This window comes from Lepidothrix coronata, unplaced genomic scaffold, assembly GCF_001604755.1.
Source record: "Lepidothrix coronata isolate B3197 unplaced genomic scaffold, Lepidothrix_coronata-1.0 Scaffold10, whole genome shotgun sequence".
Taxonomy (NCBI): domain Eukaryota; kingdom Metazoa; phylum Chordata; class Aves; order Passeriformes; family Pipridae; genus Lepidothrix; species Lepidothrix coronata.
Window position 1 is genome coordinate 1,088,989 of NW_016690190.1, and position 14,994 is coordinate 1,103,982.

Below are 14,994 nucleotides of genomic sequence, written 5' to 3' on the forward strand. Positions count from 1 at the left end.
TCAAAGTTACTCTGATAGGAAAACACATTTCATCTGCACATCACATCTTTTTGGTCAAAATGATGCTAGAATTGCTTGGCCTTATCAATTAACGAGCCATTTGAAACCAGTTTTCCCAAAATTTGAATTAACTTCACTGAGTAGCTGGAAAAAAAATGAATGAAGACCAATACATTTCTAACAACTTCATAACATCAGCTGCTATGCCACTCCTGCTTTCTTGGTAGCTGAGCACGGAGGTTTCTTCCAAGCAAACTCTGCTCTTCAGTTTCAGAACTGAAAGACCATGAGGAATAGAGGGGAAGTGAGTGCACTGGTAACTGGGGTAGAGACAACGAATTCGTTTTATGACTAACACACACGGCTTCAGACATTCTCGGTTACTGCTGTTACTAGTCAGGAACAGAACCATCCTAGCTAGCCACTCACAGTCCTGTGGTGTCTACTAGACACCAATGTTTTTGGCACCTTAAAGTCTGTCTATAGATATTCTCCTACCCCTACTTTTCCCTAACAAAAATTTACGTAGGGAAGAAAACCAGCAACCAAGCAGCACTGTTCATGCTTCTTACACACAAGGAATGACTTCATATTCCTCTCTGTTTTTACCTGCTAATGCAGTATTCCTTGTCTCCAGGTATACCCAGGTAGCGTGGTCGTTCACCAGTGGCAATGAGAAATCTCTCAGCCGTGTACAGCTTCTCAACTCCTCTTTTGTTCGTTGCCTACAGACAAAGTATTAATCCAAAGTGAGCGTTTCACACTCCTGCCATGGGAAAAATTAGTCTGTTTGAAAAGCATCTCTATTCAGAATGTACTGTAGGAAGACACAGCAAACAAGGCTAGGGAGTACCTTAATTGTGTGTGGCCCGACAAATTCTCCATAGGCATTCTCATATGTGACTTTGTTATCTCTCAGTGCAACCCGATAGCCCCAGTTCAGTGAACCAATGTAATTCTGAACAGATTCTGTCATAGTCATCCAGTTGTGTTTGACTGTCAGAAACAAAAGAGGAAAGTTCATCTTTCAGTTTGAGATTTTCTTTTTCCATAGCGAAACTTGTATTCTCAGTCAGATTTCTTTTATGACCCAGTCACCTTTAATTTACTCCTTTTTTATTCCAGGGTAACTCTACTGAAATCCAAATAATTACATCAGCATAGACAACGTGAGAGGTCACAGTGGAACTGATATGACTTAAAACATAGAAAATTCAGACTTACTGCATTATCGAGAGTATTATATTGGCAGATGCTTTGAGAAGGTGACAAATGAGGACTTTGCATCTCTGAGAGATGTTCCCCACTACAGCATTATATCCTAAATAAATCACAGTCCTATAACCATGCACATTGGAGTCAATATAAAGCAAAATTCATCTTCTTACATAGTACTGACAGAGACTCAAGGAAATCTTTGCTTGAAACTATATGAAGTTTCTAACAAGGATATTCTGGGGTATTCCCTTAGACTTTGTGGTACTTTCAGAAATGAAGCAGAACCTTACTGCTTTTATTCACACAACAATCTTATCAATTACTAACATGATCAGAAGCTATTAATAAAGAGATGAGAAGTTGGAAGACAAAAAGCTCCATGGCTTTAGACTTGAAAAGCACTGAAGTTTATGTGTAATCTCTCTGTAGTTGCTCCATATTGTTAAAAGCAGACATGCTTTAGTGCAACAAGCACTTGATTGTGAGAACAACCTCAGGATTTTTGGTGCAAATGACAAAAATGAATAAAGTGTCCTTCTTTACCTTCTTCTGTAAACTGCCATCCAAATTTGCGTGAATCTTGCAAGGCTTGTCCAAGTAAAGCAGCCTGGTGCATCAATTTTTTAGGTATACAGCCCACATTTACACATGTTCCTCCAAGACCTGAGAGAAAGGAACAGAATATGGTTTTCACATCAGTGTGGCAGATCTGAAAGATGAGAGTCAGAGTCTGAATAAAGCTCCTTTATAACAGGTTTGCAATGAAAGGAAATTTACCCCATGAGTTTCCCTGAGGTGTGGGCTTGACAAAGTCCAGTACCATCACTTTCTTTTCATATTTGGCAGCCTCCTGCAAAACAAATTAAATAAGACCCATATCTAAATATTAGAGGTTAAATTTGGAGTATATGATAACATCATGCATTGCTGAAAAGCTTTGTGACTTTTAATTAAGTTACAATGAATGATTTGCAAGGGAACAGACAGACAGTCATTAACCTTCTGAATTCATCTGTGCATTCAGCAGGAAAAAGAAGATGAAAGGGGAAAAAAAAGAAAGGCATTCATCCTGCTACAGTACAGCATGGTACCAGCTGATACACAGAAGATTCTAGGAGTCCACCCTCCTCTTCTCTTTTCCATCCTGTCAGTTTGTTCAGACTATTTTCCAACATGCCCATTTACTTTTAACATACTTAACGAATTCCTAATTAATCCAGTTTTCCCTTCAAAGATGGTTTCTCCAACATTTGTTTGAAACCACATCACACCATGACATAAGCAGTCACACGGCCAAGCATGAAAACTGTGCTTAATTCAAATGCTTTTCTTGTAGGAGAAGGGACACTTGATTTTGAGCACAATCTGTAGTTGTCAGGCTCAGCTCTTGTTCTTTCGGGTGACGTGACCTGCAGCAAGCTGACTTCACCGTCAGGATGAACAAAGATAAGCCCAATGAGGAATGACTGAGGAGCTGGGGCTGTTTAGTCTGGGAAAAAGGAGGCTCAGGGGGAACCTTATTGCTCCCTACAACTACCTCAAAGGAGGTTGGGGTGAGGTGGGGGTCAGCCTCTTCTTCCAGGCAACTAGTGACAGGACAAGGGGAAACGACCTCAAGTTGCAGCAAGGGAGGTTCAGGTTGGATATTAGGAAACATTTCTTCACTGAAAGAGTGGTTAAGCATTCAGCAGGCTGCCCAGGAAAGTAGTGGAGTCATAATCATGGTGCTTGGTGATTTGGTTTGTGGGTATGGTGGTACTCAGACAAAGGCTGGACTTGATGATCTTGGAGGTCTTTTCCAAACTTAATGTTTCTACAATTCTATATTTCTCCTGAGAGGTTTCATTAGCAAATCAATGACTGTAAATGACACTGAGAACTGAATTTTCTATACTGATTCCATTGCTTCCTTCATGCTTTTTAAGAAAAAGGCAAAAATCCACAGCAAAAACTGCTACCACGGAGAAACACATAAGTAAGCCCTGTGTAGATGAGAAATAACAATGACAGGCTCCCCCCATGAGATCCAGCAACATAACTTTGCTACTTGGAGTAACCACAACTGTGCAGCATCACATGATGAGTTCTTAGACATGTAAGCAATAACAACTATAGGCACAGGGTATTACTCAAAGGCCTTGGGTTTTATTTGGGAGGAGCTGGACAGTCTTCAGCCTTATGTTACCAGTAATACTTGTTAAACCAAATAGTTGACAATAAGAATTTCAATTTTAAATGGATCTTACTTCATGCAAAATGCAAATGATAATTCAAACAACGCGGTCTGTAGACACCTTTGGAAAATACTGAGGTAATGGATTTCCACTTCCAATAAAGATCTAGGTTGGCCAAGAAGTTAATTTCTATCCATTAGTAGTACCTCTGAGAAGGTTCCTCAGGAAGGTGCTTAGGGACTGAGATGTGTCATTAAAGCTTCTCTACAATGACAACTCTTAAACACCACTCAAAACAGCTTTACTAGTGTTAACTAAGTAGAAGGCATGGATTCCCAAGCTCACACTCAGCTGTATACTCATGTAATACAGCAGAGCATTCCACTGCTACTTCAGCAGAGATCACAAACAGATATAACCACTTCTGCAGAGTGATGTGCACAGCCACAAAACCTGCCCTGTAGGCTTTCAAACCCTGCTGTGCTCAGTGCAGTGCCCCACAAACACAGCAAGGCTGCTTATGGCTGGAGGTGTTCTGTGTGAACTGACAGTAGGGGCCTGGCGCCTTGGTCTGAACCTGCAGTTGGGTTGCACAAAGTCAACTTGGCAGCGTTTGCACTCACTGTGGAGACGTGCCTCCAAATTAACAAGCTCTGAGCACAACAGAGAGAGGAAGAAGTGCACACAAAGCTGCATGTGTAGTAGTGAAAGGCACACATTTAGCCAATCTAGTTAAACTACTGCAAACGTGATTGTAGATATCTGGAACTTGGTATAAGAGCTCTGTAGCTGGGGATTTTTTCTGTTTTGGTTTGGGTTTTTTAAAGCTTTTTTTCTAAAAGCTTTTTTTAAATTTTTTAAAGGTTTCTTTTCAACTTCATCAAACTGATATGAAATACACTTTACTACTGATAACTACTGATGACTTCATTGATCTACCATCTTCTGCTCTACTCTACAATCATTTGAAAACAGTAAGAATCAATATACACCGACTTGAAGGAATAAGGCAATTTATCTTCCCAGCTGCCACGTTTTTTGTCACACAACTGAAAAATGATGCAACAAACATCACTGCTGTAGCTTCACAACATAGCACATGTATACAACAAAGCAGCCAGTCTCCTTATGGAAACTTAACAGATGGCTTTTTATTACTGAAAACTGTTTTTGCATTACTGGAAGCTCCATTTTACTCTTGTTACTCTCTTCTGTTCATCCTCATCCTCTGAAAACCAGTGTTTGCTTCTCTTTGTGATTCTCAGAATTTTTGTAGATCTTACTTTCAATCCTATGCCATGACAATAGTGTCTCTACTGATAGGAAAGCAGTAAACTACCAAAATAAGTTATGGATGTACAATCCACAACTCAGCCCTGCACAATTCCATTATAACAGAAGTACTTTAAAGGGACCAAGGTTCAGTGTGAAACCAGTGTCATGCTGAAATATTTTCTCCTTATTTTCTTTCACTCTTAAATGACCTCTCCACTTTCTGAGAACAAAAGAGATCCCTTCTGTTTAGAGGAATAATCCAGCTCCAGGTCTTGCACAACAAAACACTTTTATTTCTAGGAATTCTCAATTCACTTATAAATAGTTAATCTTACTAAAGCCAGAAGAATCCAAATGTGCCTGACTACTGATGTGAAGGAGAGCTACTGGCCTACATTAAATTTCAGCAAGTTTCAAATATTTGGGACAATGACAATTCTAAGAGCTGGTATATTTTGTACCACTGTGGATTCTTTTAATTAATTGTAGATATGCCTCTAAAAGCAATATCCTAAACAAACCCCATAATTTATCTGGCTACAGGAAGGAAATACCAGACCCTCGAAATGAAGAGTTGTACTGGGTCAACCCACCACCACAAGGGCAAGACCCTAACTCTGCCTAAGTCTAGGCAAAATCTCCATTTATGCAACTATATAAGCTCACAAATCACAAAATCTCCTCCATTTTCAAGACTTAAAACAAGATACACAACTATTTCTGAAGAGGTAGTACTTTTGTATAAAACTAGATGCCTCCTGATGTTAATTTTAAATAATTTTAAAAACCTTTTCATTTATGAGTTAGGTTTTAATTCAACTGCTAAAAAACACGATTAAGGTATCTACCTGCTGTTTTCCAGCAGCATTATCACCCATTAGTGGGAACCAAGTCTCATTCTACTAGGGAGTGTAGCATGAGATTTTTATGTTTTTCTTCTTCAGAACAAAAAGAAAAGAACATTGTATATCTGGCAGTAACCTCAAAACAAATATCACTGATCAGGCAGAAATGTTATGCCCCTACAGTGTCTTAAAGATACCCAGATCCAAGACACTGAGGATGTCACCCACCTACTTACAAGGAAAATAAGAATCTGTATTTTCCCTCTCATACCTTGGCAGCTGCCAGACCACCTGAGCCTCCACCAATGACAATGAGATCATAGTCATAGGAGTCTGGCACCGGCGCGAGCCCATTCATTTCCATCGGTTTCTGAGGCTTATCTTCCTTATGTGTCTGAACAGAGGAAAAAAAAAGTATTAGGGAATATTGAAACATTACTGCAGCATTCAAAAATTAGTATTTTCAGCAGCAAATATTGTGATAAGAGAATATAATTGCATCTGAATTCTCTGAGTTCTGCTTGTAATTATCTTTTTTTAATTTCAAGTTCTTAATCCATCCTTGAATAGCTCAGTACCTGTTAAATACTGAACTATGAATTTTCTTGTTTGTTGAGTTTCCTTGCAGAGCTTAGTTTTCCATGAAAATACAATCACAGTGCCTCCTCATACTGCACTCCAGGATGAGATACATAACTGCTGACATAAGCTTTCCATTAATTTATTTTATTCTTTTCATCTGCCCTGGACTTTACTAATTAGTGTTTTTCCCCTCCTCTTGCATATATTAGTAAGAAAATACAACCCTCTACAACATTGAAACGATCCACAGCAATTCCCAGCCTTGCCAACAGAATGAACAGAACTGAATTCAGAAAAAAATTTCTGAAAACTACATTTTTGTAACATGTATGTGTATATTATTGCTCCAGTTTAGCGCTTTAACTTCGGCATCAAAAGGATCAAGTATGGCCACTATGGTTTCACAAGAGATTTTTTTTTTATCACAGCTACTACCACAGAAAAACAATCCATAAATCCCAAAATGCATTTTGACAGCTGTATGCCACAAAGATCATAGCACTCTCTTTCTAAAATGAGCCTTTGTACTTAATTCATGAAGCTGCAGATTATCAGGGCTTCAAACCTTCATGCCTTTGGAGTTGCTGAGAAAATTCTGAAATGACTCTCAAATCCAGGACAAGATCAGGATTGACTCAGCTGATGTAAATCAGTATCAACAAAAGTCATGGAAAAACTTTAAAGACCAAAAATTAAGAAACTCATGCTTTGTCACTTTATGAATCTGCTCACTTTTATTCAAGTGTTTCCATGCGCCTGACTAGATAGGACTTGGTTCAGTACTACTGGAATAGTAGTGGCAAATCAAAGGAAAGAAAAAAGCCCAAAGAAGTTTCCCTTTTCTTTTCATTTTAATTTCATTTTGCATTAAGCAGCCCTCCGTACTCAAACCATTCTACTGTCACCTTTCTCTGAGGTTTCATTAGTCCCTCTCTATAACTATGTCTACTCTACTGATGGCTGCCAGCAGAGATATCACTGACAAAAGTCCCCTATCCCTCAGAAAAATTACACAGCAATGTCAGCAGAAATTCAGACTGTGCATCTGCCTGTAGAAAGTTAGATTTTAATAGTATTTCATAAGCCTGTTAACAGTAGAAACGAAACCTAGAAACCACCTGTGGCTGCTGTGAAGGCAACCAAAAACACCTCGTTCTTTTTCCTCCTCTCTGCAATCCCAACATTCACCCCTAACACTAAATGTACTTTGCACCTGGTTCCCTTATTACTATTTTTCTAACACAGCCATTAGCCAGGCTCAAACTTCCTACTGCAATCAGAGTAACAGTGGAAAAGGGGCATATATTGTACTATGATATGCAGCTTCACTTTATTTCTATTTAAGGATGTAAAACTAGAGAAAGGGTGCCTTTCTTTACCAAAGCACAACTTCTTGTTTCCTTAGTGGCAACAGAATGGTGTGAAGCCTAAGGGCGGACTAACTCCTACACAGTCATCAAACCCAGCTACCAAGAACGGTATCTTTATGATGCATGCAAAGAAACTACAAAAACTACTCATGAAATTTTATTAGATCACTACTTATATAATGCTACTTTTGAAAAATGTTTTATGTTTTCACATGGATTAAGAATCTTCAGCTTTTATTCCCTCCTGTTTGGTTCCCCTTTCATTACTTCTTCACAATAATTCTGTATGAAAACATACTAAAAGTTGAGATCAGACAAAGTAGATTACAACCTCCCTCTGAAGCCACCTCCTAGAACCTCGCTCCAAAGCAGCCAGGATCTTGACAAGCTCTATGTCCCATTTACCAGGGGAACTTGTTCATGACCATGATCCATCCTGGGAACGGATCTCCTCCATTCTTCTTCCATGAACTGCAATTTTTACAAGAAAGCCTACACGCTGATTATTTTCCAATGGCAAAACTAAATTATAGACTTAAAAATTTATCTCCCCCTACCTTTAAAGTTTTCTCATGATCTCCTATCGGCTTCTCCTGTACAAAAACTGGCCGTGAAGTTTCTGCTGCTACTTCGCGCTGCCCTTCTCGCAGCTTTGGGGCTCCCTCTGTGAAATAAAGAGTAAAATAACATATTGTCTGGAGAAACGTCCTTTATGAAGGCTGTGCTCCTCCAGGGAAATTGTCTGGGGGAGTGGCCTGGCAGCCTCATTGCTTCCTCATCAGCGGCATGCCTGTCCCAGGGCAGCGTTTCCTAAGGCAGCCTATGAGTCATTTGCAACGTTAGGATGACTTGCAATATTTTTCTCTTGAATAAAATCCCATATGAGAGTTGGCTGAGATTTCAGTACTTTCTGCCAATCTAACAATATGCTTGTAACAAAGCAAGGAAATCATGTTTGCTGTGGCTAAGCCTGAAACTTCAGTTTTAAAGGAAAATTATGATTTTTCAGCTTTCTTGCCCAGAAAGTGACATTCTTATTCTGATGTGCTCTGAATTACAGGTTTTTATCTTTCTCCTGCAATTAGTTGTTTGAAAACTTCTTTCAGTTCAAAGTATTGATATAATTGTTTTTTTCCATGCAATTTCTTCCCCCCACTCCCTAGTAATTTCTGACACATGGTACCGCTCAGACTATGAAATCCTCTAAATAAACATATTCCAAAGTCTGAAAAAGATCAGCTTGCCCACTGGTCATAACTGATTTTAAATATATATATATACATATATATATATATATATATCCAATTTAAAGTTTAAGCATATTAGTGAAAAGGAAAAAAATAACATATTTACACATGGTGAAACTTTATTTGATGTGGCATCAAAAAAGACAACAAGGGAAAATCTAATACTTGATTGGAATCCATTATTAGCTCTACCTTCCTGCACAGAACTGAGTTATGTTAAGCTTAATTTCCAATAAATGGGTCAGTACACACTTGTTTGTACTTAATCACGTACTTTGCACTGCACAACCAGCATTAATTAGCAAACTCTGACACGTGCCCATACTTAGAGAAACAGCCATACTGAATGCTATGTATACATTCCTTGGGCACTGAGCCCACAAACCTGAAAAGCATTCACACACAGAGACACAAACGAAAAAGGCAGTCATTGAAAATTGGTTTATAACCTTGTCATCTCTGATTTCTTCTATGAAACTTGGTGATAGAATTCCTTTATCTCACAAAGGTATTGGGAACATTACTTTGCTGATGGTGGTAAAGGGATTTAAGGATCAGAATTGTTATGTAATAGTTAATAGTAATATTAGTGATGGATAATACTTTTCCTTTTCTAGTTGGGGAACATACAAATGTAAAAAGACAAAAGCAAGAACACAGGTTTTGAACAGCCTTCACAAAGAATAACTTCACAAACTTCACAAGGGATAATTTTTTGCTTCAATATATTATCAAATTACAGTTCAGGGTATATCTGAAGCAACTGAAGGAATACTTTATTCTTACAACAAGTTTGAACAACCTCAGGAATGTTCACCTAAAACCGTATCTTCAGTGAGATAAAAATCTAGTCATTAGACAACACAGGCATTTATATAAACATCTCTAATTATTTTCGGGTAGATCTGTGCCAGAGGTGCAAAGCTTTAGCAATAGCCCCAAAACCCAAAGGCAACCATAACCTCTGGCAGAGACTTGAAAGACTCTGTATGTTGGCTGCCTCTGCTGCTGGGGGCCTCTCCCTTGTTGGTTTGGGCAACCTGCCACAGGTAGGATGACAAAGCAGAAAGTGCTCTGTGAGTCACCTGCTTGCTCTCCATAAAATTCCATCCTTTAACAGCAATTACAATAACCTATGATCCTTGTGAATCAATCAATCAAAAAATGAATCAGCGGACACCTTTTGCAGAGTGAGACTGATAAGGGGAACCTGAATCACGGTAACTCTCTGAGTAACTCTCTGAGATGTAGTGGTGAGGATGAGGACGACTCTCTTTGCCCGATGAGTATCAGTGTTACTTCAGCAAGTCTGTAGCAACTCACAGCAACCAAAGGAAGATCCAGTGAGGCTCTTGCCCAGTGCCACCACCATCTTTGTTTTTTGTTAGTCCCAATCTAGATGGTGGCTGTTGAGTGCTACCTACCTTATGACCCTCCAAGTGCTCCTTCATGTGTGAACTGATCTCACAAATCAATACTATCAAATGGGACAAGTCTATTCTCTTCCACCACACTGTTTTTTTCTTCCTGCTGTCTGCATACTTTGCACCAGCCCTGGCAGACATCAGACCTTTGCATGAGATAAATCAACTCACTAACCCAGGAGAAAATTAACCCAGGAGAAGAAAAGTTGTGGACAGTTTCCCACCAGTCCAACAAGCTCAGCCAGCCCATGGAAGGATCCTGTAAGCACCACAGCTGGTCCCAGGCAGAAGGCACATCCGTACAGATTGGCAGGGACGAAGAGGGGGCAGCAGCATTTCCCTCGCTAGTAGCAGCAGAACTGCCAGTTTTGCTCAGTGGCTTGTTGAACCAGAAAAAACCCCACCTTTTAAGCCTCACTTCTCGAGCAGAGGGGAAAAAAACGCAGTGAAGCAACTATGGTATTTTTAATCCATATCCTTCCTTATTGGGAGTGAGCTTCCACACAAACCAAAGTCCTTCCTGGTACTGAGGCCTCTGAACTTTTGACTGTTGGTTGTGTAATCTCATAAGCAGAACTGCTGCAGGATAAGAACCACCTTATTCTGCAGAAATGTACAACCAGAGATCCCATGGGCTGCTGAGGCAGGATGTGGAGACTCATGGAAAGCACTCATGCTTCAACTACTCACTGTGAAGATCTGGAAGTGGCACTTCAAGGCAAAAGTCTTCACTTATTTACCTAGATTTTCTGTATCACACAGAAGAATATTATCAAAAACAATAAACTTCACATTTTTGACAAACTATAATTTTAAAAATAGCTGCCCCTACTCCAATAGTTCAGAAGATGACTTTAAATTTGTAATGTTACCAAATAAGCATGTAACTCGCTTTACAGCCCTTTCTTCAGGCATCTGAGAAGTACAGGTCATTTCATACAACGATGAACATTTACCTTATGTCTAAGTGAACCTTTCAGGTTGAGAAATTTTCAGGTTTTCCCTCTTCTAGGTTTGCTCATCTCTGCACTGTCAACACAGGTCACTACCTCCTCCTTTGCGTAACCTCAAACATTTGGTATTGGTGGGAACAGAGCCATTACATCATTCAGATGACAAGGGGAAAAAAAACAAGCCTTTAAAATACACACCTCCAGCCTGGATCATATCACAAATCCTCACTGACAGGATGCCTTGCGATCAGCTGATCTGACAAAACTGAGAAAAAATTGAAGCCTAGGGCTTTGCTGGCATGCACGCCTTTTGCTTTACCTATTAAACTGCCTTTATCTCATACACGAGTTTTCTCACATTCACACTTCCGATTCTCTCTCCCATCCCACCAGGGAGGAGGGAGTGAGCAGCTGTGTGGGGCTGAGCTGCCAGTTGGGCTTAAATTACGACATTCTCAAATCCGAAACCTAGCAAGCTTCAAGACTGACAAGCAAAAGAGTAAAGTGCATTTTCCTAAGAAATCAGAAGTTCTTCGAACTGTTTTTGCTTATATTTATTCAGTGTGTTGCTGCAAAGTCCTTTGATTTTAATTGTATTCTTGTTAATATGTTTTTCATATCTAAAGGCTTAAAACTTCTCCCATTTAACAGATAGGTTGAATGAGATCATGATCAAGGCATAATGTGGAATAACTGAACTTTCCATCTACTTGAAGCAGGGAGTCTACTTTGTCACAGATTTCTGTTAGCAGAATCCTGACTGTAGTACACAGTATTACTCCAAAACACCCATCTCTTTCTTCAAAACATAAATTCTTTCTTCACCACAACTATTTGAGTATAAAAGGCCCTTAAAATAATTTCCATAAAGTAGCAAAACATGTAGATACAAACTTTCTTTTGGGAGCTTGGCAACCTAAGTGTTCAGTTCTCTAAGGCAGAGGAGAAATAACCCCTCATCATTCTCAGCAAAATAAATGCAGTTAACATATGAAAAAGGCAGAAAATGGCAAAAAGCTTAACAGCACTGTTTTCTCAAAGGACAATAAAAATCTACTGAGAACTGTTAATCTAATCTCTACAGAGCAGGGCAGGAATTACAAAACCAAGACAAGCCAAAGAAAAAATACTGATAGAGGAATGATGAATGCCAGATAAAACAAAATACTAACTTTCAAGTGACATCTATCTGAGGGCCTGATTCAAAGCTCTCTATATACAACAGAAAAGTTCCCACTCAAACAAAGCCCTTAAATGACAAAATTCACCCTTTTCAGCTCAGTTTTCTAATGAACATCTGGGGACTGACTCAGCAACATCATCCAATCTGCTTTTCACTCAAGATAGGTCAGCACTGTGTTTTGAAGGCTGTAATCTACCACCTTTGAAAGCCCAGAAGAATGTGAAGAGCTGTTAACCCAAGGCAAGAAACTCAACACTAAAATACCTACTTCTCAGCCTCTAACAACCAGCCACTCAAGTTCATACCTGTCACATCCTGATAGTCTGCAAAAGGGCTTCTGAAACTGGTTTCAGTTCCTAGTTCCTAGCAGAAGTAGTAATTCCTCCTTCCAGGCATTTGTTTTTCTTTTGCTTTTTTAAGTATCCGTGTGATATGAAAAAGTACTTTACTTCACTGATTTCAACAGTTCAGTTGTACTCTTTGTTTTTTTTTATGAAAAGCCCTGGAAGACATGTTTCTGCTATAATAAGTTTGGAACTTTAAACCCCAGGTCCAACAAGACCTGGGCTTTCTCACAGACTTTCTCAGTAGTGCTCTCTGACACCAAAGTCCTGAGCAGTATCAGACAGTGGGTACTTGCCCTTGAAAGTCTTCAGCCATTCCTCATTTCTTATGTAATTGTTTACAGCAAACCATACAGGAATTAGCCAGGTTGCTCTAATTAGCATGAACAGGGATGTTTTCTGTGAGCATAACATCACATGCTGGTCTCACGTATTTCTAGAACATCTCCAATACAAACTCTGTTAGCTCTAACAGAACAAGCTATATAAGTTTTAAAATGGTAAATTTCAGATTATGTCTTTCTCAGTAAAAGAAAAGCAATCCTCAATTAATTATGTGTTTTTGACCACTTCCATCTTCCACTTTATTTCATTGTGAACTAAATTAACTAGGCTTTGAAAAACTTAAGATAAAGCTTCTCTGCCCCTGGAACTGTGCTAAAAGCTACAACATCTCATTTAATTATTTATATGCAATCATTATGGAAAATATAATCTTATAATACTGGTAATTTTAATATGGATTTTTGTCTATTCCCTTCAAAAGTCACTGTTGCTTTTGGATTTACCTATATTAGTATAAAGCTTTGTCTAATCCAAATCAAAGCAAAGGAAGCTGATTTCTGGTATGACTACCTGTAGGTGTATCATGCTCACAGTGTCATCCATACTGGCTCACTCTTTATTTGAGATGACCTGAAAAAGCTGAGCTTCCTGACTTTTCTTCTTGAAATTCCAATGTGTGGCCAACATAAACCTGTGGCTCCCACAAACTGTGATTAATACTCTCATGCTACCTCTTTTTTTTTTTTCTTGGTCAGTAAATAAACAACTCTCTGACAGGAGGAAGCATCACCAGCCACACTTATTCAAGAGTGGCACCTGAGGCTCAGAGAGGTAAAACAATACTCAGCAGGGCTGGAACAGGATCTCCCAGGTGCCGGTGCCATTCATTATCCCTACTGCCCCCAGCCATGCCTTTATTGTCTCAACCACAACTAAAGCCATTTAATTCAATCCCACACACCTCTTTGTAATCAAGCTTGCATTTGAGTCATGGAGAACATAAAAAATATGGTGGAAAACAGCTCACACAAAATCAGGTTAATTGTCAAAAAAGCCAGTATTAAAAGTGAACATTGTTAAAGGAAAAAAAGTTATTTGTAGGTGATGTCCCAGAAAGGGCATGTAGTTTAAGGAGGTACTATACTATACCATGGAAAGTACTTAGATATTTGGCTCAAAAAACTGTAATTTTTTTTCTTTTTTAATAGGTGGGGGAAAGAAACCCCACTTATTGCAATTCAGAGTAATCAAAATTCTTGTCTCTGAAAAACAAAAGGACTTGGGCAGAACAATTTAATCCTTCTTGTAGCAGCCCAGCAAGCAATGACACAGCATTTCTGTGAGGTGAGTGAAGCAGCACAGTCTAACAGGTCACTGCCCTGCAAACTCTATTTCCATCTAAGTGATATGACATAACCAATCTGATGCACACAGGCTCTAACAAAGCTCTGGCTGGAAACGGTTGTGAAAGCTGGGTGTAAAACAACAAACATGTTACACTCGTAAGCCAGAATTACAGAGACGTGCTTGCTTTGTGTCAGGCTGTGCATACAGCGGAGGAGATAAGGAAGTGGAGAGTTTCCTTCTCACTCTACTGGGGATGCAAGGTCAGGACACAGGTGAAGTGACCATGTCAAACAGCACTTTCTTCCCCGAGCAGCTGACTTGACAAGCAAAACAGGCAACTTCACTAGAACAGAAGATTAAATGAGACGCTATCTCGGTTCACTATGCAAAACCAGTTCATTAGCAGATTCTTAAGAAAAGCTATAACTAGACTAACCTACCACTATTTTCTATGGAAATAAAAGTATTTGCATGCTTTACTTACTTCCTCCCTTTGCATTTATATCTCTTTTATGCAAATGAAAGTGCTGGGTCAGATAGGGTTGTAAGAGCCAAAAAATTACAGGAGGTCACACAACTCTACAGGGTTTACCATAAATGAGTCCAACTACATACTCAACAGTATAAGGCACAAAGGGTACAGATAGAAAAGGCAATATGCTAAGAAAAGCAACAGCTGTGAGCTTTTTGGAAGAAAAATAGAGGGTAAAACCAAACTGAAGATAAGGAAAAAGAGAGGCCATCAAA

At 39.2% G+C, this 14,994-nt stretch overlaps 1 protein-coding gene across 4 annotated transcripts in view; it reads right to left on the reverse strand.

The window, feature by feature from the left end:
- TXNRD1 (thioredoxin reductase 1) overlaps window positions 1-14,994 on the reverse strand; it is a 48,842-nt gene that overhangs the window by 19,659 nt on the left and 14,189 nt on the right. For all 4 annotated transcript variants that reach the window (XM_017804800.1, XM_017804801.1, XM_017804802.1 and 1 more), the window contains 6 exons: window positions 8,022-8,128; window positions 5,784-5,906; window positions 1,996-2,068; window positions 1,762-1,881; window positions 854-996; window positions 610-725 (listed from right to left, as the gene is read on the reverse strand). In XM_017804800.1, coding sequence (XP_017660289.1) covers window positions 610-725; window positions 854-996; window positions 1,762-1,881; window positions 1,996-2,068; window positions 5,784-5,876 — 545 coding nt within the window. In that variant the 5' untranslated portion in view covers window positions 5,877-5,906; window positions 8,022-8,128. The remainder of the gene's footprint in view (window positions 1-609; window positions 726-853; window positions 997-1,761; window positions 1,882-1,995; window positions 2,069-5,783; window positions 5,907-8,021; window positions 8,129-14,994) is intronic.